At 51.0% G+C, this 23,533-nt stretch overlaps 2 protein-coding genes and 1 long non-coding RNA gene across 3 annotated transcripts in view; all 3 read left to right on the top strand.

Moving 5' to 3' along the window:
- Positions 1-441: 441 nt before the first annotated feature.
- KLHDC8A (kelch domain containing 8A) lies at positions 442-8,561 on the top strand. The gene is made up of 6 exons (XM_023186995.1): positions 442-777; positions 1,118-1,682; positions 4,854-5,018; positions 5,253-5,468; positions 6,053-6,154; positions 7,064-8,561. Exons 2-6 carry the CDS (start codon positions 1,307-1,309, stop codon positions 7,255-7,257), a joined length of 1,053 nt encoding a protein of 350 aa, XP_023042763.1. The 5' UTR covers positions 442-777; positions 1,118-1,306; the 3' UTR covers positions 7,258-8,561.
- A 2,964-nt stretch (positions 8,562-11,525) lies between these two features.
- Positions 11,526-18,025, top strand: LOC111522817. The gene is made up of 3 exons (XR_002725340.2): positions 11,526-12,613; positions 14,740-14,875; positions 17,965-18,025. It is a non-coding gene; the product is annotated as an uncharacterized LOC111522817 (long non-coding RNA).
- Positions 18,026-22,052: 4,027 nt separating this feature from the next.
- Positions 22,053-23,533, top strand: part of NUAK2 (NUAK family kinase 2) — a 20,297-nt gene continuing 18,816 nt past the window's right edge. The window contains exon 1 of the mRNA XM_023186887.3: positions 22,053-22,445. Within this exon, the coding sequence (XP_023042655.3) occupies positions 22,215-22,445 (231 nt within the window). The 5' untranslated portion in view covers positions 22,053-22,214. The remainder of the gene's footprint in view (positions 22,446-23,533) is intronic.

Below are 23,533 nucleotides of genomic sequence, written 5' to 3'. Positions count from 1 at the left end.
TGGCAGATGGAAAAACTGCCTGTGTGTGTTTGTCTATGTTGGTGTCTCTGGCTGTGTCCACATGTCTGCCTGTGCATCATTGGTCAGTGTCTCTGTGGATGTGTCTATTTCGGGGGGGAGGGTGATGTGTAAGTTACGCATCTATGTGCAAGTGGGTGTATATGTTATATTTGAAAGTACCTGTGCCAGGTCTGCGTGCATCGCACCCACATAAGTTGTTTCCATGAGGTTAAACTACATGATAATACCTCCCCCCAGGCAAAGCTGGCTATTGAGTCAGCCTGTCACGAACTGAGTCTGTGTACTGTAGATAAACTGGGTAATTGGACTCTCTGCCTCTTCATCCAAAACAAACACAAAAGCCCGCCCCCGCACCGGAGGGAGTCTGTGCCCGTCATCTGGGTGCTTGGTTCTAGTGCCCTGCTTTCCTTGACCCTGTAGACAAGGTGAGCGCTTCCCCGGGGGCCCGGGCGGCGGGGCTTCTGTAAAGAGGTCACAGCACGCTGTGTCCCGGGACGCACGCGGATTCCTGCACAGGTGTGGTGGTTGCGGATGGGGACCGAGCGGAGCGGGCTCGCGGGCTTCCTCCCCGGCGGCGGCTCCGCTTCTCCTTCCTGCTGTTCACTTCATCTCCTCATCTGCATGTGTGACAGCGGCGCGCGGACTGGGAAGGACAGAGCGCCCTCTCCCCGGCTCCCGTGCAGCCGGGCGGGGGCTCCGGGCTCCCCGGTGATGCGTCGTCTGCGCCTCGCCGCCGCGCTCCCCGGGCCTGGCAGCGTAAGTGATGCGGGGGCGGGGGCGCCGAGACTGCGGGGAGGGGGCGCGGGGGAAGAGAGGCGTAGACGCCGAGAGACGCTAACTCCTTCCTCCGCCCAGGGACTGCCCGTCGCCCGGAACCCCTGAAAGCCCCAGCCCGCGGATTGCTCCGGCAGTGTCCGAGCAGCGGGTGGGGAGGGGGCGGGGACCAAGCGGTGCAGGGCGTGGTGCCGCCGCCGGGGGGCGCCCTCCGCCGCCGCGTCTTCCCGGTGAAGTTGACCAGGGGCTGCGGAGCCCTCCTGGTGCCCGCCGGAGAGCGCGTGGCCCCGGCTGCCCTTGATTCGCCGCGTTCCTCCCGCAGGGCCAGGCGTGGACGCCGCCGGACCGCTGAGACTCGGAGCACAGTGAAGTACTGGCCGGCGTCTGGCTGGGGCTGGCGCTCGAGAGCCCGATGAAGGTGGTGAGAGGGGCCGTGGGAGCCGGCGCCGAGTAGCCGGTGGACCCCCGCGCTCGCGCCTCTCCCGGCGCCCGGGCGCTCCCCGAGGCTGCCATGGAGGTGCCTAACGTCAAGGACTTCCAGTGGAAGCGCCTAGCGCCACTGCCCAGCCGCCGGGTCTACTGCTCCCTGCTGGAGACCGGGGGCCAGGTCTATGCCATCGGGGGATGTGACGACAACGGTGTCCCCATGGACTGCTTCGAGGTCTACTCCCCCGAGGCCGACCAGTGGACTGCCTTGCCCCCGCTGCCCACAGCCCGGGCGGGGGTGGCCGTCACCGCCCTGGGGAAGCGGATCATGGTGATCGGGGGTGTGGGCACCAGTCAGTTGCCCCTGAAGGTCGTGGAGATGTACAACATCGATGAGGGCAAGTGGAAGAAGAGGAGCATGCTGCGTGAGGCCGCCATGGGCATTTCTGTCACGGCCAAAGGCAAGTGGGGCCAGGGCTGAGGGCGGCCAGAGAGAAGGAAGTGGGGGGCCACGAGGGAAACACGCATTTGCTGTGGGCTGTGGAGTTTAGTGCCATGTTTCTGCAGACCGCATGCGTTCAGCAGAATGCCTGCACCTCCCGCCGCCACACCCCAGCCCCTGAAACCTGCCTTGCAGGTGCCACCACCCCCAGACACCTATTTTGGGGTCCTGACAATGCTCACTCCATCCTTTAGCGTCACCAGGCCCCACTGAGAGGGCTTTGGGACCTGATTCCAGGGGCCTCTTCCACCTTCAACCTCCTCCTCTGCCTCCCAATCTCAGAGATGCTTAATGGAGACCAGAATGTTCCTGGGGGTTGTGCTCCTGAAACGTCTTGGCCCATTTCACTAAGTCCTCAGCGCATGTATGTCCTCACTACAGGGTTTTGTGATTCCCATTTTCCTTTCTCAAAGCTCCTCATTTCATTCTTTTCACGCCTAGTACAGCCCAGAACCTAGAGCTCTGAAAGCTCTTTTGCTAAAACACAAAGGGTTTTGTGGGAGATGGTTCAATGGGAATGAGGAGACACCAAGTTCAGACACACCTGAGCAGCACAGGCTTGCAGTGGGGTGCAATCTTCCCTCCATCTCCTTTTCCTCCCTCCCTCTTCTACTAAACCATACTAGCTGCATGTCAAATCTACTGTAGATTGGGAACCAGTATTTCTTGAGCACCTGCTCTGTCCCTGGCACAGTGCCAGGCTCAAGGAAGGAAGGAAAGAGGCAGAAGATCTGTTCCCTGCCTTCAGGAGTCTGGATCTGACCAATGAAGGTGACCAGAGAGAAACTCTAGTGCAGAATTCCCCAGGGCAGCACAGCCAGTCGGGCTTCTAAGAAGGATGGAAGGCCTGGAGGCCTACAGAGAGCAAGGGAGGGAAAAAGTACATCTTCATCCCAGGCCTCAATAAATGGTCTTGAACGATTAAGAACTAACGTTCATTGAATCCTTACCATTGGTGCTTTGTATACATTAACCGCTTTGATTCTCACAACCTATCCAATGAGGTAAGTGCTAGTGTTACTCTGATTTTAGAGAGAAGCAGTGTAAGGCCCAAAGAGTTAGTTAAACCACTGGTCTGAGGTGACACAGTGATGATTCAATCTGTGCTCTTACTATGGCACTGAATGAGTTCAAGAGTTAGTTTAATAAGCATTTACATGCCTGTGTGCCAGGCATTGTGCCAGATGCTGGGGCTATAGATTTAACAGATTCTCAAGGGCCTACAATCCATTGAAAGAAACAAAGATTATTCAGTAACATGTGGCAATTAGGGTGATGGAATAGGGTGACAGAAGAGCCATCATTCAGAAGGCACTGAGCCGGTGCTGTCCACCCAGACTTGTAGTTCAGGGACATCCAGATGGGTCTGAAACGATGAGTAAGAATTGGGCACAAAAATAGTAGTGAGGAGTGGATGGGAGGATTCCCAGGAGATGGTGTTTCAACTAACACAGGATGGGATGGGTGGAGCTCGTGCAAGGTGAATTTCTCATTAGCAGGCACCGTCTTCCAGCCTCAGGCTAGGGTTGGCATTTTTTTTTTTTTTTTCAGTAAGATTGGAAAGTAGGAGGAAATAGTACTCATCCCTACAATCACCTTAAGAATAAAGGCGTCCTGGAGCCAGAAGCAGTGAGGACTGGCTGCTGGCAGACAGAATCCCGGGCAGGGGTGGCTCCCTGAGAAAGAGAGGCTCGGGAGGTCCTGGGGTGAGACCCAGGGAAACACAGATGCCTTGCCCATCCTCTCTGGTGTAGTGAAGTCCTTTGAAAGGCCACCTACAGTCGCGAGTAGTAGAGAATGAGAGGGGACTCACTTCTCAAAGTACCCCAGCTCACTTCCTAGGCACCGTTTCTTAAAGGGGCCAGCACTCTCTCCAAAGCTTCACCCTCATTCGCCCCTAGCCCTATATCATTTAGTCGAAGTGACTCCTGGATCCCACAAGTCTCCCAATGTGTGAAGGAAGATGGCATTCCCCCATGGGGCTGGCAGACACAGACCAGCAGCAGTCCAGTGTCCCATAGGCCAGTGACAGCATGACTCATCTTATTTCTAAAGGCCCCTGCCATATCTAAAAACTTCCAGTTTGTGAATGCCTGGGGAAAGGGCATCAGAAGAATATCTCTACTCATTGAGGCCGGGCGTGGTGGCTCATGCCTGTAATCTCCACACTCTGGGAGGCCAAGGTGGGCGGATCACCTGAGGTAAGGAGTTCAAGACCAGCCTGGCCAACACGGTGAAACCCTGCCTCTACTAAAAATACAAAAAAAAGTAACCAGGTATGGTGGCAGGCATCTGTAATCCCAGCTACTCTGGAGGCTGAGGCAGGAGAATCACTTGAACCTGAGAGGCAGAGGTTGCAGTGAGCTGAGATCATGCCATTGCACTCCAGCCTGGGTGACAAGACAAGACTCTCTCTCAAAAAAAAAAGAATACCTGTCCTCTTTGGCTTGCCCTCTGGCTGCCCAGGGAGGAGGACAGTGAAGGGGACAAGACCTGCAAAGGGTTTTCCAGGCCTAGACTTCATGCAGTGTTTCAGGCTTAGCCAAAGGGCTGGACACTAAGGAAGACTAAGGCATGTAATCATACCATGGCTTCAAAACACCCAGGCAGCTGGGTGCAGTGGCTCACACCTGCAATCCCAGCACTTTGGAAGGTGGAGGCAAGAGGATTGCTTTAGCCCCAGAGTTCGAGACCAGCCTGGGCAACATGGCAAAACCCTGTCTCTACAAAAAATACAAAGTTAGCCGGGTATGGTGGCATGGACCTGTAGTACATGCCACCATAGCTACTTGGGAGGCTACTTGGGAGGCTGAGGTGGGAAGATCTCTTGAGCCCAGGAGGTCAAGGTTGCAGTGAACCATAATTACGGATTATGCCACACTCCAGCTTGGATGACAGAATGAGATCATATCTAAATTAAAAAACAAACAAACAAAAACAGGCTCTCAGGCTGAGCTGTAGCAGGGACTTCTTTGAATGGTGCTATCAACCACACTGATACAGATATGACTCACTCTGGCTGAGCAGTGGTTGAAAGCTTGGCCTGGCCATGGGAGGCAATGGATGCTGGTGGGCCTGCTTTGCTGTACTTGTGAGCTAAGCCAGGGGCATGTATGACCTTTCTTCTTAGATTACCGAGTATATGCAGCAGGCGGGATGGGCCTGGACCTACGTCCACACAGCCACCTCCAACACTATGACATGCTGAAGGACATGTGGGTGTCGCTAGCACCCATGCCCACCCCGAGATATGCTGCCACCTCCTTCCTCCGAGGCTCCAAGATCTACGTGCTGGGTAAGGATGGGTTACTGTTCTATACCTACCCTCCTTCCTTCCCTTGGCTCAGTTCCCACGGGAAGCAGTGCCTGTGTGCTGAGCATCTCATCGGTACTGGGGATAATCACACTGCCCAGCCCACCGGGAGCTTCCTGTATGAATGAGTAACTGTCAAAAGGGGAAACCCTTTTCGCTGTCCCTGTCCTCAGGGACAACCCTTCTGCCCAACCTCTATCCTGCTCTGGCCCCCAGGGGGACGACAGTCCAAGTACGCAGTCAACGCTTTCGAGGTCTTTGACATCGAGACTCGCTCCTGGACCAAGTTTCCCAACATTCCCTGTAAGCGGGCCTTCTCCAGCTTTGTGACCCTGGACAGTCACTTGTACAGCCTGGGAGGCCTGCGGCAAGGTCGCCTCTACCGGCAGCCCAAGTTCCTGCGGACGATGGACGTGTTTGACATGGAACAGGGTGAGCTGGTCGCCTTCCCCAGGAAGCTCTGGCTGCCCACTGCCCTTCTGGCTGGCTCCCCATCCCTTACACCCATTCCAACCATCTTCCAGGGCCATTTACCCAGCTGAGCAAGCTTCTTGGAAGTCTCAGCACCCCTCTCCACTCAGGGCTACTCTTGGAATCAAATTCCTTCATTGCTATAGTTCCCCTTTTTGCTTGGTTGGTTTTTTTCAAAGCCCCTTTTCTACCTATATTGTCTTTTCTTACAATATTCACACAGGACCAGGTCAGAGAGGGATTTTTCTTACTTTTTACTGATGGAGAAACAGAAGGATCCTGACTCCTACCCTCACTGCCTCTCTTAGCCTCCTAAGCAGAAGTCAAGGTGATGATGATGCCTTACAGAGCAGCAAGCATGGGAGAGGGGGAAGCCGCAGAGAATTTCAAACAGCAGGAGGAACTGTGTACTCCCCAAGCATAAAGGATAAATAGAGTGAAGACACTGCCCAGGGTGAAAGCTATTTGGGCCATAATCTGTATTTGGTGGGGGTGGTCTGTATCTCATTCTCTCTATATAACCCACCATTGTCCATGGCCTATAGGGGGATGGCTGAAGATGGAACGATCGTTCTTCCTCAAGAAGCGGCGGGCAGACTTTGTGGCTGGCTCTCTGAGTGGACGGGTCATAGTGGCTGGGGGACTTGGTAAGGATGGCGCTTTCAGGCTGGAATTTATTGTAGTTCTGGTGCTCGGTGGATCCTTGGCACTTTGCGTATGCAGGAAAGGGTACTGGCTCCTTGCAAACCACCTGCCTACCACTTTACTCCAAAAATTTCAAAGCACTCCCTTTCTTCCAGCCTGGATATTACCTATCCACTATGGGCCCCAGGTGTGGCCTTTCTGTCCTCCTACATGGGGGAAACTGTGACACAGAGAGAATAAGGGACACCCATAGCTGTGCAGCACAGGCTTGCTGAGCACAGATCCCTAAACGGGCATGACTGGAGACAAAATGTGGAGGGGATTAGCCTTGGTCTTCCTCTGACCAATCTCTTCTCCTTGGATACCCAGCCCAATCATGGAACAGGAAAGCAATCTGATTAAATAAGTTCAACAGATGAATCTTGGATTTGATATATTAACTCTGCCAGAGATTACTGGTATTTTGAAGGAAGGACTTAAAGTGAGAAGTCCCCCATCATCAAGGCAGAGAGGTCCAGGCAGCAGGGCTTCCAGGTACCCCAAGTCTACTTAGTGTGGACAAACTCCCACTTTACTCATGCATGAAGGAACCGTATGAGCTAGACATGTTGGTAGCTTTTTTAAGAAAGGGCAGCAGTGAGGCAGTAGTGTGCTAGAAAGCTCTGGTGAAAAGCAATGGGTAGGGAAAGAAAGCTTACTCTTAAAGAGACAGAAAGGAAGAAGATAGGAGGGACAAAGTGGCTGCTTGACAAAAGCCACTGGCTTAGTAAAGGGAGTAATACTGTAGCCAAGGAAGCTGACCTTGCTTGGCTTCTGCTTGTGGGTGCCCAGAGGAGGAAGGTGGGGTGACCGTGGGGCATGGATTGGCGGTTGGACTCCTTTGTAAGGTCTGATTCCCTTGACACTTTCAGGGAATCAACCCACTGTCCTGGAGACGGCGGAAGCATTCCACCCAGGGAAGAACAAATGGGAGATCCTCCCTGCCATGCCCACACCCCGCTGTGCCTGCTCCAGCATAGTCGTCAAGAACTGCCTCCTCGCCGTGGGAGGTGTCAACCAGGGTCTGAGTGACGCAGTGGAGGCCCTGTGTGTCTCTGACTCCTAGCTGTCTCTGGGTCCAGTACCTTTGCCCTGGACCATATCACTTCACTCTTGACATGAGGAATGATCTTGTCCAAGCAGTCAGGGCTGCTTCCCAGAATGTCAGCTCCTGTTAGCAGCCAGTGGAGTCTGGCCTTGGGGCTCTAAGTGACCTCTCTATAGCTCCAAATCCTACCAATCTCAGAAAACTGTAAGAGGCACAGATGACTCAACCAGCTGCAGAGCTGACTCTGAAGAGAATCTCCACTTACTGCACAGGCACAGAAAGGCACAGGAATATTTCCTACCTCTCCCTCCTGTGAGTCCCACCTCCCCCGACCCCCATCTCCAGGAGGCAGGTAGAGCAGTTCTGACAGAGAGGATAAACTGCTATTGCTGTCTTTCCCCAGCTCTAAACTAGTTTTAAGGTTGCTTAGGATGAAAAATGGAGAATGATTGGGGGTTCCAAACCCCTTTCTTCTCCCTTGGTTTATATCTCTTCACCATTTGGTGGTCAACTGTGGGCCTACCCTGGACCTCATCTACTCAGCGAGAATTGGACATGAAGCTAGAGGCAGCTGCCTTGGAAGGGAAGTCAGGCTCACTTGGACAGCCCAGGCCATGGCAGGAAGAATCCCTTCCTCTTGGGGTCCTTGCTGGGCATGTGATGATGGAGAAGGAGCAGTCTCCCAGCCATGGGCCTGCTCCCCACATCTCTCCTGATTCCACTTCACCTTCTTCCACCCCCTCCCCACCAGAGGCCTAGCCCTTTTGTCACCGAAGGCCCCCAGAGGGTTTCTGTGTGAAACCTTCTCATTTACACTGTGGCATCAAAATCCACAAAAGATGGATTAATTGCACTCTGGTTAATAGCAGCAGCACAATGATTAAAATCTATATTCCTAACTTCTCTAGCACCCTGGTGTGGGGGTGGGGCAGAAGGGTGTCTTGAGGGGCAGGGAGGACCCCATAAAACAATCCCTCCGGCATTCTCAGGCTAAGGAGGGCCCGCAGTGACCACCTGTTCTTGACTGTCCCCTCTGAAGAGCTCTGCCTTCTCACAGCCACCACCAGTTACCCCACTCCCAGGAAAACAGCACATATTCTTCTCCTGCCTTGAGACTGCATGTTAATCTTCCATTCAGAACTCATCAGCAGCTCAGTCCTTCTTATGTCTATTCTCAGTTCATTCAGCCAAAGCTCATTTTTGTCCTATCCAAAGTAGAAAGGGTTCTTTTAAAAAACTCGAAGAATGTGCCTCCTCTTAGCATCTGTTTCTGACTCCCAGTTATTTTTAAAATAAATGATGAATAAAATGCCTGCCCTGAAGGGTTCTGGAGGAGTCAGGTATCGCTCATCAGGTGATAGTGTAATTCTTTCTCCAGGAGGCAGGAACAGAGGAGGATCACCTATCTGGATCTGAGGGGTCTAGGGAGCCTCCTGGAGGGAGGGAGTATGACACCTTCAGCTCAACCTTCAAGGACAAATGGAAGCTGAGTCTTTACAGGATACGGATTTTTTTCCCCTCCCTTTCTCTAGGTACTTGGACTTTTTCCTTACTTCTGTCCAAGAAGGGCACTGCCACCTGCTGGCCCAGCATTTCCCTTCCCCTCCCCGGGCTGGGAGGCCTCCGGTAGCCGCTGCTGCCCCCTAGTGAGGAGACTGCAGAGAGGCCTCCCCTGCTGCTTCCGGATCCCTATATTTGAGTTGAGCCCCTGAAGTAATTGATAGAAACAGGAGCTGGAGGAGCTGCAGATACTATAAGGGATGATGGAACTGTGCGTTAGGGGATGCTCTTCCAAAGGCATCCTGTCTCCTCAATCCCCTACCCAAGGAAGGTGTTTAGCAACAGGGGTGCCTCCACCCCTTCCAAGAGAAACCCAAGCCTTATGGGAGGGGGCATTTCCAGGCACACAAAGTGGTCCTATATGCACGGATAGGGCTGAGCTTTTTTTTGAGACAGAGTCTTGCTCTATCGTCCAGGCTGGAGTGCAGTGGTGCGACCAGGGTTCACTGCACCCTCCACCTGAGCTCAAGCAATCCTCCCACCCCAGCCTCCCAAGTAACTGGCCCTAGACTCAAGTGATCCTCCCGCCTTGGCCTCCCAAAGTGCTAGATTACAAGCCTCAGCCACCATTCCCAGACAGTGAACCATTTTTAAATGGTCAGACAGAACCTTGGGAGTACAGAGAGCTCTAAAAGGTTGAATTAGCCGCTGGAATCTGTGAGGGTAACTCAGGGCTGGAGCTGGCATCTGCTAAGGACTCACCCCTTGGAAGTCCATTCTGGAAAGACTTTAGGGGTGCCTCACTGAGGAATGAGGGAAATACTGAATGTCTGTTAAGCCATGTGGTCCTGTACCTCATGGAGCTACAGAGGCAGCACAGGATCTGGGGTAAGATGGCCTGGCCCAGGCCTCGCTCCTCCACCCCCATAGGCTTTCCCGTTCCCTTTCCACTGTGGGAAGGCTCCTCACCTTTCCTGTCTTCATTTCCCGATATACACAACGGCAATCATAATGCTGTCTCACAGTGGTAAGGCACTTCCTTCAATCCTCAGATCAACTCCATGAGGTAGGTAGTGTCCTCCCATTTTGCAGTTAAGAAAACTGGGACTCTAGGGTCACAAGCTCGTAAGCAACTGAACCAGGTCTGATTCCAAAACTTGTGACCACAGCACTGCATAGCCTCACATGAAATAGCACAGGAAAGGAAAGAAAATCAATTGTGCTATACTATGTAGGAAGTTGAAAATGTCTCAAAATCTAGAAGGATGGAGACTGTTTCTTAAGGAATGAGTGTATTAGCAAGGAATGGGTGAGAAGGGCTTCCTAATGTGAAATGGGCATAGATTATTCCTAAATGTATACCCCCAGGAAAGTTCCCTTCTAACTTTTTCATTCCATTATTTAACATTTAACACCTATTCTGTGCCTGGCATGGTGCTGGATTCCTGCCCTAGAGCAGTTACAGTCTTGGGAGGAAGACAGGGGACCATGGCTGCCGTTACTGTTTGATCAGTGTCAGCCTTTGCTATTGCAACTCAGAGGCACCCCACTCACAGTGGTTGCAGATAGCTGAGATGAATTGAAGAGTTCAGTGCAGGTTTCCAGGAAATAAATCTCAAACTGCACTTTGAAAGAAGAGGGAGGCCAGGTGCGGGGGCCCACGCATGTAATCCCAGCACTTTGGGAGGCCGAGGTGGGCAGATCACCTGAGGTCGGGAGTTCGAGACCAACCTGAAAACATGGAGAAACCCTATCTCTACTAAAAATACAAAATTAGCCAGGCGTGGCGGTGCATGCCTGTAATCCCAGCTACTTGGGAGGCTGAGGCAGGAGAATCACTTAAACCCGGGAAGTGGAGATTGCAGTGAGCCGAGATCATGCCATTGCACTCTAGCCTGGGCAACAAGAAACTCCGTCTAAAAAAAAAAAAAAGAAAGAAAGAAAGAAAAGAAAGAAGAGGAAGACCAGGCAGAGGAGGATGAACACAGAATTTGCAGCAAGAAAGATGGCTTCAAATCATGATTGTCATGTACTAATTGATCTTGGGTACATTACTTAACCTGAGTCCCAGTTTTCTTATTTGTAAAATGTGCAAAATAAGGCCTCACTTATGAGGCTAACAGCTACCTGCTATATGTAAAGTGATGTATGTGTGTTCAGTGAGTAGCTGCATTATTATTTCATTGTTGTTGAAGGAGAGGTAGAGGTGTTCTCAAGCCCACTGAGGGAAAGGGTTTGGCTTATTTGGGGGAAAACATGTAGTGGAGAATGTAGAGGGGGGGATGTGGGAAGATGGGGCTCAAAATGCAGTCAGGCAGACCAAGAAAGGCCTTACTACATGCCTTGTTAAGGAGTCTGGAGTTTATGCATGTGGAAAGTTAGAAGTAAATTAAGGGTTTTAAGTGTAAGAGCAGTGTGATCAGAACTGTACCTCTCTAGCATGGGATATTCCAAGTTCTTTTCTAAGGAATAGAAAGTAAGTGAAATCACTAAGGCATCATCTAAGATCAGAAGAAACGGCTGGGCATGGTTGCTCACGCTTGTAATACTAGCACTTTGGGAGGCCAAGGCAGGTGGATCACCTGAGGTCAGGAGTTCGAGACCAGCCTGGTCAACCTCATCTGGTGAAACCTTGTCTCTACTAAAAAATACAAAAAAAATTAGCCGGGCATGGTAGCCGGCGCCTGTAGTCCCAGCTACTCAGGAGGCTGAGGCAGTAGAATCACTTGAACCTGGGAAGCAGAGGTTGCAGTGAGCTGAGATCGTGCCCCTGCACTCTAGCCTGGGTGACAAGAGTGAAACTCCATCTCAAAAAAAAAATCAGAAGGAACCCCAGCTGCGGTTGGAGTCCTAGGACAATATGCAGACCAAGCTTTTTAGGCCTTCTCTTGCGGAAGGCCCATCTACTGGGCAATCAGAGAGGGCCAGGAGGCTCCAGAACTGCAGGAGAGTGGACTAGTCCATGCCCTCCATCACTTCCCTTTCCCCAGGATTGTTTTCTACAATCTCTTGCATTTGCACTGGACTTTATGACTTGCAAAGCTCCTGCATGGGAGGTAGGGTACAGTTAGTCTTTTCCAATTCCCATTTTACAGAAGAAGAAACTGAGAACTGGGAACCGTGTGACTAACCTAGGTGGCACAGCTAATAAGTGATAAGAATGAAAATCTAACCCAGCTTGGTGTACAGTGTCCCTCTCCCCTCACCTGCTGCTGCCTCTAAGCTCTATGGTAAGGGGAATAGTAAGGAGGTCAGTGTATCCATCCATGCCGCCATGTGACCTACAGACCATGCCCAAAGCTTTGAGCCAAAGGACTCCAGCTTGAGAGAGAACTCAAGTTGTAGTTTGAGTGAGATCAAACATGAGTAAGGGCAGGAGCTTCATGTCAGGATAAAACACCAGCAGAAGTACAACACAAGGCAGGATTCAGGCAAACGCTGACGAGGAGGGCACACAGAAGGACCCAGGCAAGCTGGGCAGATCAAAATGACTATATGTATTAGTTCCCTAGGGCTGCTCTAACAAAAACACCACAATTAGGTGACTTAAAACAGAAATGGATTGTGTCACAATTCTGGAGGCTAGAAGTCTGAAGCCAAGATGTCAGAAGAGCTGTGTTCTCTTGGAAGGCTCTCAGGGTGGGGGTGGGGAGGGCAGGATTCTTCTGCGCTTCCTCCTAGCTCCTGGTGTTTGCTGGTAATCTTTGGTGTTGCTTGGCTTATGGCAGCATAACTCCAATCTCTGCCTCCATCTTCACATGACCGTATAAGGACAACAGTCATTGGATTAAGGCCTATCCTAACCCAGTATGACCTCATTGGAACTCAACTATGTCTGCAAAGACCCTGTTTCCAAATAAAGTCACATTCACAGGTACTAGGGGTTAAAACTTCAATATATGTTTTGGGGGGTGTCATTCAACTCAAAACTCAATGTAATGGATTGATGAGCAATACGGGAAAAGCAAGAGCTCCCTAAGGACTGAGCACCTCTGGGAAGGCTCCCTACAGGAGCCCACTGTTATAAGTGAGCCTGCAGGGAAGGGAGAGTTGAGGTGCCAAGCACATTGAGCAAAGGGGCCTTTTGGGGAGTGGTGTGAAAAGACTTCAGAAGGCACGTTGGAGTCTGTGCAAACCTCGAGTTGGGGAGTTAATGCCTCAAGAGGAAGGGTTTGGGCCAGGTCAGCCTAAGTGTGATGGAGCTGTTCTGGCTGTTCCTCTCAGACCTCACCCCTCTCTACCCACAGGGCAAGTGGTGACAGAGGAGGGAGAGACAATCCCTGGGGAAGGGGAAGGGCCAGTTAGCTGCAAAATGTCTTTAGAATCCCATGTGTTCCCCCATGGGATGATCCTTTTTATTTTAATGGTTTAATTGTGGGCTGTTTCCCAAATATTTCCAGTTCATTTTGAGCTCCCCAGGCAGGTACTTGGCTCAAAGAAGGGGGAGAAGCCCTGTTCCTGACTCCATAAAGCAGAGCACCAAGAACCCGCCATCGCAGCACAGAGGGCAAAGTGTACTTCTTTCCAAGAGTGAGCTCTTTGTGGATCCTGTGCAGCTGCTATTTCATACCAGATGAGCTTCCCGCAACTCCAGCCAGCACACTCTGGACCTGCCTGCCCCAACACACACACACACACACACACACACACACACACACACACTCCACACTCTCCCCCTTCTTTCTTACTCTCATGCCTGCACATTCACTCATGTCACATACACGCTCTCACACATCCCACAAATACACTCACACACGCTTATCCCACAAACCGCCCACTCTTACACACTCACCTTATGTAAACACTCACATATTTACGTTCACAGGATGATTCATGCTTACACACACACCTCACATTCATGCTTCACACTCACCTTGTGCTCTTACCCCTCAAATCCACACATGCCTTACACACACTTATCCTCATTTGTAAGCATCAAATAACACAACTTACACTCTTACACCATCATATATACACCCATATGCCCTTCCACACACATGTTCATGCACATACTTTTGCTCTTACACTCACACACTCACATTCCCAGACTCACATTCTGAGCACGCATCCATGCTCGGAGTCCTTTAATTTGGGGATGAGTGGCTGCAACGTTACCCAGGCCTCACCACTCCCTCCGGAACCCCAAACTGCAGTTTGCCATCGTGGCTAGGGGAATCTTTTGCACCCTTCTAAAGATGATGAGGTGTTTTACAGGTGAGGAAATGGAGATCCAAGAAGTCCTGTGACTTCCACAAGAGCTCCTGAGCTCCATGAAGCAGGGAACCCGGTCTTCCTCACTTACCCTCACATGCTTAGCTTCCTGTGCCTGGCACAGAACCAGCACTTGATATACCTGTGTTGAGTAAATGACTGGATGGCTCCCTGAGGAGAAGAACTGGGAAAGATCCTAGTGAGGGGAAGTCCCAGTTCCTAATTTAGCCAAAGTGGACTCTCCTGGCTCTTGAGACAGTTTCTTTTTTTCATGCATAATCCCTCAGCCACTGCCCCCCTCCAAAAAGGAAACAGATGACTAGGAGGGTCCATGGGATGAGAGCTGGAGGCCAGAGACTCATCTGAACACTTGGTGCCTGAAGTGACATTTCCGAGTTGATGGGTTTCCAGGTGGTTGGGGAGAAATCTATCCTCCTCCCTTCAGCATGACTGCAGCATGGACAGTGGGACAGGAAGGAGCTCCAGGCTGCCAGCTGCTGGCCTTCTGCTCTGCTTGGTTTCTCACTGGGCTGTCGGGGCTCCTCCCCTGCTCAGCCTTGGAAGGGAGTACATGGCTGTGCCAGCAGGGCTGGGAACCCCCATGGCCCCATGCACTGTCTCAAGGTGGCCCACCCTGCCTTCCTTACCTGAAGGATGACACAGGACCTTGGGGCACTCTGCCTGCCATTCAACAGACAATGGGCCTTAGTCCTAATCACAGCCTAGCAATTCATAGTCTCAACACCAAACATTTGTAAGGGAATAGTAATTTACAAATCCCTTTCCCAGGCTACCCTGTTCCAGATCTGATGGGCCCATCTGTAGAAGGAGACTGGACTGGAGCTTCCCTTCCAACTTCATCTTACTCCACCCCAAACCTTCGCTCCCAGTGCCTCGGGGCAGCCAGCTCAACCCTGGGTGGCAGGTGACCTCGTTATCTTCACTCCTCTCTCCCTCACACAGCCACTAGCTTAGTCCAGACCGTCACCATCCCTTGTGAGGATAGTTTCAGTAGCCTCCCAACTCCATCCCCTACCTTCAGGCTCCCCACCAGACCCCCTCCACATGGCTGCTAGACTCCCTCTGTTCTTGTCTACAGATCTGACCATATCCTTGTGGAGCGTAAGCAGCCTCCTTCTAAGGATCCTCATGAAGTCCGACCCTTCCCACCTCCCCTTCTTACCTCTGCCCAGTGCTCCCTGAATGCGTCCAGCTGTTCCTCGACTCCTTGTCCTGAACAGCCTGTCCCCGCTGCCCAAAATGTCCCCTCAATGGTGTACCTGGCGAATCCAAGCCACTGTCTCCCCACCCCACCTCATCCCCATGCACACAAAACTTTTAAGGTACTTCTCAGGACTGTAATGATATTATTAACTCTTATAGGCCCCGGGCATCACACAGAGTGCCTGGCATGCGATATCTAATTATGTAGCAAACAACTGAGTTGAATAAAAGCCAGAAATCAAAGAGCCCAGAGGCAGCACCAGCGTTGAGGGAATCTTTAGGGTGCTCCCTTTCCCTCTGAGTTCCTCGATGGCCTGCAAATGACACAAGGAACCAGATCCAGGAAATAAGCAATATTTCAACTCCCCCTGCTTAGGGATTGACCGTGGGTACTCTCAGGGGTCCTAGGTCAGACCTGAGCTTTTCATGAGTTGTGGGTGAGAACCAGCTGATTAACCCAGTCTGGTAATAATAGCCCCTCAGTACCAGATTGTGCTAGTGTTATTTGGGGCCAAGAGAAATGCTGGCTCTTGCCTTTCCTTACCAAGGGCCAGGAGCTGGTGACCCAGCTAAAGAATGTGCTTTGCTTGGGGTTTACATTCCAGAATCGGCTTGGGAGGCCAAGGGCTCAGGTTGCCAGTGGGAGCCAGGCACAGGGCAGGGGGGTGGCAAATGGACACACCTTTCTCCCACCTCCCTCCTGGGCACACTTTCCATGCCCTGCCCTGCCTGGTCATTCTGAGTGGAGGCAGGGCCAGGAGGAAGACCCTCAGCCCCTTCATAGGGAGCAGCATTTAAATGGAGTGTGAAGTGACCTCTTATCCACTGCCATAAACCCCCACCTGCTGGGGAGCCTTTAACAGCTTACAAAGTATCTCCAAGTTTGGGGTCTTCTTTGAACAATTAGGAACTAAGGGCTGGGAGACTGAGTCACCTGTCCCAGGTCATGTGGCCAGCAAGCAGCAGAGTTGGGTGTAGCACCTCATCTCCTGACTTCCATTCCCAGGCTCATTGTACCTCCTGCCACGTCTATATCAACAGCCTCTGTACCCCAACATCTAACCCAAAGCCCCGACTTCACAGGGTCAGTGAAGAATCAATAAAATAGTGAGTGTGAAAGGGTGGACTGTAAAGATGGGGGGTTATTTTTCTTTACTCATCCTTTACTCACAAAGGATCTCAGGTGACTACAATGTAATAGAGCGAGTTAGTAGAAAGTACTTGAAGACCCATGGAGGAATCCCATGAAAATTTTCCCCAGTCACTGGCATAGCTTCCCCCTCTCCACTCCCAGCACCCACACTTCCCAACTCCGCAGCAATGGAAGTGATACATCCTCCATGACTGGGAAAAGGACACAGGAGTGAAGGGCAGAAAAAGAGAAAAATCTCTGGTTTTGCTACTAACAATGGGATAAGGAGACCCTTTCTAAAACATTGACTGGAAGTTCTAGACTTTATTTATTTATTGAGACGGAGTTTCACTCTTCTTGCCCAGGCTGGAGTGCAATGGCGCGGTCTCGGCTCACTGCAACCTCTGCCTCCCAGGTTCAAGCAATTCTCCTGCCTCAGCCTCCCAAGTAGCTGGGATGACAGGTGGCTGGCTAATTTTTGGTTTTTTAGCAGACGGGGTTTCACCATGTTGGCCAGGCTGGTCTTGAACTCCTGACCTCAGGTGAGCCGCCCACCTTGGCCTCCCAAAGTGCTGGGATTACAGGCATGAGCCACCGCGCCCGGTCCCTCCAGACTTTAAATCTACACATATATCCACCCACTCCACCTCCCAACTCTCAGAACAACTTCCTTCAGGTGTTCAAATCTAGCACTAAGAGTTGTTAAGAGGTCCTTTTCTTTTCTCTCTCAGTTGTCAGCTCCTTCCTCCCTCCCTTAACACAAAGCTCCGGCCCTGGGCTGTTTCAATGCCTGCTTCCTAGCTCTGAGCTTAGCTTAACTGTCTTCTGTCCCAAATCAGATCAGCTAGAGCTCAGGGCACTCTGATAACCCCTCGCTGTCACACACACACTAGGCAGGCATACACACTCTTGTGTCTCTGCCAAAATTGGGGGAGGGAACTTGGGAGGACCAGAGCCCAGCAAAGCCCCAGGCAGACTGATGGGAAACCATCAATGTGATGACTTCACTTCTAATTTCATCCCACAGCAAACCCAGGAGGTAGTCATTTCAGATGAGGAAACTATGACACAGAGCAGTTTAGCGTACTTGAGACTCTGGGCAAGTCAGGAATCCTCTCTAAGCCAAAGTATGGTGGCTAAGAGTGCTGTTTCTGGGGCCAGATTGGACCCCAGGCAATCTGGCTTCACCACTTGACAGCTCTGTGACCCTGCATAGGCCCTTAATTGCTCTGTGTCTTACCTTCCTCATATCCAACGGGGATATCATAGGCTAGTCCCTACTTCATAGAGTTGTAGAAAGGATTGAATTCTTTAATACAGGAAATCTAGGGAACAGTGGCTGGCACACAGTATGTTAGCTGCATAAAGAATAGTTCTTATTTATACATGAAGTGGTGGAGACAGGAGTTATAGTCACAGTCAGAGCAGAGCCTGAAGCCCAGGATGCCAGATTCTTGAGCCAAAAACATTATGCCAGCCTGGAGATGCGAGATGGAATGGGGTTCCTAAATGTCCAGTACTGAGGGAATCAGTTACCAGGTGGCAAAAGAAAGCGAGTGGCTGAGATTTCTAATTTGTCCCTGCTTAGATATTGCAGAGAAGTTACAGCAGATTTGAAACGAAACTGAGAGTTGGTTTATCCAAATCTTCTTTTACAGATAAGGAACCACCCCTAAAAGAGAAAGTCCTTGGCTGCGGCATGGCATGGGTTGGTGGTGGTGCCTCCTCTCTCTCTGCGTGTGCTCTCCCTCCCACTCCAGGCGGGAGACAGGAAAAGCTCTTTGGCCTGGGGAGAAGAGCTAGCTTCTCCTTCAGTCACATCCCCTCCCAGGCCTGGTCTGTGAATAACATTCGGTTTCTCAGGGTAACTGAGAGCTTGAGGGCTGTCTTCAGTGTTTACGGCACAAAATTCTCCAAACTTCCGGCAAGACGTACTAGAATTTAGAATTTAGAACCAGGGCTGGCTTAATAAATGTTAGATATTTTTATAGCTGTTATTACAATTACTCAGTCCATATTTGTTGAATGAATGAATGAATGAATGAATGAATGAATGAATGAATGAATGAACAAATGAGTGGCTTACTGGAGGAACAAATGGCCTAAACCGACTTCTGCTTGTGGCACAGCTTTGGGCATCCCATAAAACATGCTAGGCTTAGTTTGGTCAGAAGAGGGCAGCTTTGAGCTAGGCTTCCCAATTTGCCAACGACTAACAGGATTTGCATCCCTCTCTTGGCGGGGAGGTGGGGAATACTACAGGCTGTAATTCATCCTCAGGGCTCAAGACTCATCTTACAGGTTATCTGAGATCTGCCTTACCTGCTCCCAACCCTCACCTGACTCCCATAGCATAGCCTTGGTGCCTCTCACCTGTGTTCCTGCCTGCACCCTGCTCCCACCAGGACACATCATAGCAGTCCACACTCTGAGCTGCTTTCAAATCCCCTTTTACCAGTCTGGACCCACCCTTACTCCCCTACAGACACACACACAGATTGTGAAGCATTTAAGGACAAGGACAGACATTTGTTCCCACTTGTTTTCCCAGCACAGCACATAGTAGATCCAATAAACAGCTTTCTCCCATGACCCCCTCACACATGGATCAGCCATGGGACTTGGGGCTATGGGGGTAGGCGTTTCCCTTCCAGGAGTCAACAGTGGGGCAGGCAGGATTGAGAGCAGCTTAGCTCAGCCCAGATATCTCAGCACATCCACACATCCGACCACATGACCCAGGAATTCCCCAAGACTGCTGGTGGCAGAGTCCCTGACCAACACGGATTCCCTGTCAGGCACTCTCGCTCTCCCACCAACCAGACCTCCTTTAAGGAATTTGAGATCTGAGTTTTAGCAGCTTAGATCATTTCCGAGTCACATGCTGTTCTGGCTCTGTGTCTTCCTTGCCTGCCTGCTGTGATCTTTGGTCACCCATGGTTCCTCACCTAGATGGGAATTCAGATTGTAGTCAAAGGAAGCTGGAGCAGGGGTGAGAAGGTCCAAGAAGAGGTTGCAGATGACTCCCCCCCACCCGACCGTGGCCAGATAGCTGGTAATGGAGTGGGCCCAATCACATATAGGTGTTTTTAGTTTCCTTTGGATTCCATCGCACATCCATTCCTTCAGTTCATAAGCATCTATGGAGCACCTTTTGGGTGACTCACAGCACACTGGGTGTTGTGTGCTGGAAAAAATTACAGGAGTATAGCTAAATTAAGCCTTAAAATAAGTATTAGGCTCATCTGTGTAATTCTTTCATCTTATGAAGAAATGTTGATTCAGCTGGCCAATTGCCCCTTGTCCTTCAGGTCTCAACTTAAAAAGCCCTGGCTTTAGGAACCTACCCCTGACCAGCCTCCTCCCACCTGGGATATATATCTTAAAGGTAATCTGAGCTGGGTGCAGTGGCTCATGCCTGTAATCCCAACACTTTGGGAGGCCGAGGCGGGCAGATCACTTGAGGTCAGGAGTTTGAGACCAGCCTGACCAACATGGAGAAACTCTGTCTCTACTAAAAATACAAAATTAGCCAGGCGTGGTGGCGCATGCCTGTAATCCCAGCTACTCAGGAGGCTGAGGCAGAAGAATCACTTTAACCCAGGAGGTGGAGGTTGCGGTGAAATGAGATCATATCATAGCACTCCAGCCTGGGCAACAAAAGCAAAACTCCATCTCAAAAAAAAAAAGGGCAATCTGTTCTTCATGCATCATAGACCCTTCTCCCTCTGTACAGGATTTACTTGTTTATTTCTCACTAGACTCAGAACACACTCCAAAGCCAGGGGTCTTGTCACCACTGTATCCTCAGGCTCAGCACCTAGTGGGCACCAGTATTTGTAGAATGAAGTAATCAGTAGAAGGCCACAGAACTGGTTAGTGTCAGAGTCAGGACTCAAACTCAGGTCCCCCAACCCTAGGCCCTGTGCTTGCTCTTATGTTACCCATGCTTCCTTTACAGAATCGTAATCGTCTGGATGAGCCCCCAGGAATAGAAGCAGATTTCAGAGGGGAAAGGAAATAGCAAATCAGGGCAACTATCTCTGGGGCTCATCCTATTTGCACAGATAACCCATAGCAAAAGGGGAGGCTGGTGGAGGGAGGAATGCCAAACCGGCCACCATCTCCTGTGGCCCTCCAAATTTGGGACAGATACATTGGTTTCCTGTGTAAGATGGATCCTCTCCAGTCACAAAGGAGATAAAGAGCTCCATGGAGGGATGGAGACATCCGTAACTCACACTAGAAAAAAAATCAAAGGATCAGTGGAAGTAGAAAAGTGGGCAGCCACTGGGGTGAGTCCTTCTCCATCCTCAGCATGCCCTGGATACACAGGGGAGGCACTATCTTCCTGAAGGCCTGAGGGGAAGCCTGGCTCCCCAGCATAGCTGGAATCCATCCAGGGCCCTAAACTGGCTGGCAGAAGGGGTTTCCCTCAGGGAAGGGGATCCAGGTCTATTGTCCTTCATTCTCTTCCTTGAGGACCAGGGTCTAAATCCTGCCACTTTGTTACCAGTTGGGTGGCCTTGGGCAGAATAATACTCATTTCACGGGATTAGGTTATCAAGATGGCCAAAGGGGAAATGTTCCCTCTCCCCCATTTAAAGCAAGAAGGAAAACCTATGGCCATTCTCATTTCACTCTAAATGAGCACTCAGAGTGGAGATTCTGGACCTAGCAACTCCAGGCCTCAAAAACCAAGTCAAACCTCATAACCTACCACCAATGCTCCTGGCACCAAAATCACAAGAAAACCTTGGGTGGAGCAACTATTTTCAGATTTAGGGACACAGGTTAGATAGCTGACATATAAAAATTTTAAATAAATACATGTCCCTTTGGGTTCTCTCCACCTTCAGCCAACACATCACAAATAAATTCCACCAAGTGGTTGAGGGAATCTACTCAACCTTAGAAGTCCTCTTTTTTTTTTTTTTTTTTTTTTTTTTTTTTTTTTGAGACAGAGCCTCACTTTGTTGCCCAGGCTGGAGTGCAGTGGCACCATCTCAGCTCGCTGCAACCTCTGCCTCCTGGGTTCAAGCGATTCTTCTGCCTCAGCCTCCCGAGTAGCTGGGATTACAGGCGCTCACCACCATGCCCGGCTTGTTATATCTTTAGTGGAGACGGAATTTCGTCATGTTGGCCAGGCTGGTCTTGAACTCCTGGACCTCAGATGATTTATTTGCCTAAGAAGCCCTCTTTGAGGAAGAAGAAAGAAGTTTCCAGGCCATTGGATTCCAATATCCAAGTAAGGTTGATCTAACTGAAGACAAGTGAACTCGAACCATAGAACAGCTTTGCACTAACCCTCCCACTAGGCTGGATTCTGCCTTTGTCCTATCCCAGCTCCCTTTCTCCTTTATGGACTTAATAAAGTGGTCAAGCAATTATAGATTTTGGCTTGGGACAAGCAAATTACTCAGGATGAAGAAATACTTTGGTGACCTCTGAGCCAACTGAGAACACAGTACAATAAAACAACAGGTCATTAACCAGGACCAAGCGCCACTCAGAGGCAAGTGCAGCCCCAAGGGTCCTCAGAGTAAGGTTCTGGGCCTCAGGCGGCCTCTGCTAGAATCCCCTAGTCCCCATTCCTGGTGGGCGGGGCTCCATTGACACCTTTCCCGGCCACGCCTAGGGGGAGGAGGCGGGGCCTGGGACTCCGGAGAGCCAATGTGGACGGCCGTGGTCACGCGCTGCCGTCGAGCAGGCCAATGGGCGCCGGGGGGCGTGTCCAGGGCCTCGGACTCTGGGCGTTTATAACTACTTGGAATGCTATGCTTTACTGCGCGCTCTGGTAGTGCTGTGGCTCCCCGTCCGGCTGCGGGACCTGTGCCCCGCGCTTCAGCCCTCCCCGCACGGCTAGCCTATTGATTCCCCTGCCGCCCTCGCTCACCTCCTGCTCGCCATGGAGTCGCTGGTTTTCGCGCGGCGCTCCGGCCCCACTCCCTTGGCCGCAGAGCTCACCCGGCCGCTGGCGGAAGGGCTGATCAAGTCGCCCAAGCCCCTGATGAAGAAGCAGGCGGTGAAGCGGCACCACCACAAGCACAACCTGCGGCACCGCTACGAGTTCCTGGAGACCCTGGGCAAAGGCACCTACGGGAAGGTGAAGAAGGCGCGGGAGAGCTCGGGGCGCCTGGTGAGTGCGGCTCCCTGTCGCGGCGCGGGGCGGGCTCGGGCTTGGCCGCCGGCGGGGAGCGGAGGAGGGCGGGCGGGGGCTCGCTCGTTGCTCGGCGGAGAGGCCAACGTGATCTTTACCGCGCTGAGCTTGCGTGGCTACCGCGTGGTGTCCCTGGCAAATGTGTCGGTCCGTGATTGCAGGGACAGTGGTCGCAAACTTGCGAACCCCAGCCAGCAACACCACACTGCTGTGATGATTGTCAAATAAAAGGGAGGCTATGGATAGTTGGCGCGGAAAGACGAATCGTGTCGTGTCCTGGGATAAGATTAGTTGAATTTTGCTGGGAACAGACTGTTCAATAGAGTACAATGGGAAGAGGAAGTAGAAGGCACCCCATCTTAATAGGTATTTGGTAAATATGTGTGTGGTTGAATGAATGGATGAGGTGTGGAGTTCCCCAACTCCAAGAATCTGGCAGCCCAGCGCACTGGAGCTCTGGCACAGCGGGTAGGTTTTGACATTTAGGTCCTTTCCAGCTCTAAAATTTAGTTGAAGTTTCATTATGATGAGTTTTTGATTCTGGAAAATGTGAAACCACGTCCACTGTACCACAGACACCTTTCGGTTTGAGGGCCTTTTCAAGAACATGCCCTGTTACTTTGGTGCGAGTGTAGTAGTTTAGCAATCTGTGTGACCTTGGGCAATTTCCTTCATCTCTGTACTTTGTTTCCCCTTTTGCAGAACTGTAGAAAACGCAGCCTGCCTCACAAGCTGCTGTGAGGATTGAATAAGATCGAAATATGAACTTATATTGCTCCTGACACATAGAACTTGCAGTGAGAACTTCTGGAAGGCCAGCCCAGAAAGGATGGCAAATTTGTCAAAAGTTAGTTAGCAGTGGTTAACTGGTTCTCAAACTTGAGTTTAAAGTACATAAGAATCACCTGGGATGTTTGTTTAAAATACTTACATTCTCTGGTTCCACACCCGGAGTAGTTTATTCTGAAGGACTAGGATAGGGCCATATAATGTGTATATATATATATATATATATATATATATATATTTTTTTTTTTTTTTTTTTTTTTTTTTTTTTTTTTTTTTAA

The sequence above is a fragment of the Piliocolobus tephrosceles genome, chromosome 1, assembly GCF_002776525.5.
Source record: "Piliocolobus tephrosceles isolate RC106 chromosome 1, ASM277652v3, whole genome shotgun sequence".
In the NCBI taxonomy this organism is placed as follows: domain Eukaryota; kingdom Metazoa; phylum Chordata; class Mammalia; order Primates; family Cercopithecidae; genus Piliocolobus; species Piliocolobus tephrosceles.
Note: the sequence above shows the minus strand (reverse complement) of the source record. Positions and strands in the feature narration are given on the sequence as shown.

Excerpts from the sequence above, each read along its gene's own strand:
- KLHDC8A (XM_023186995.1), top strand. The coding sequence starts at position 1,307 with ATGGAGGTGCCTAACGTCAAGGACTTCCAGTGGAAGCGCCTAGCGCCA. Across the intron at positions 1,683-4,853 it reads CATTTCTGTCACGGCCAAAG|ATTACCGAGTATATGCAGCA; the intron begins GCAAGTGGGGCC and ends CTTTCTTCTTAG. Across the intron at positions 5,469-6,052 it reads CGTGTTTGACATGGAACAGG|GGGGATGGCTGAAGATGGAA; the intron begins GTGAGCTGGTCG and ends CATGGCCTATAG.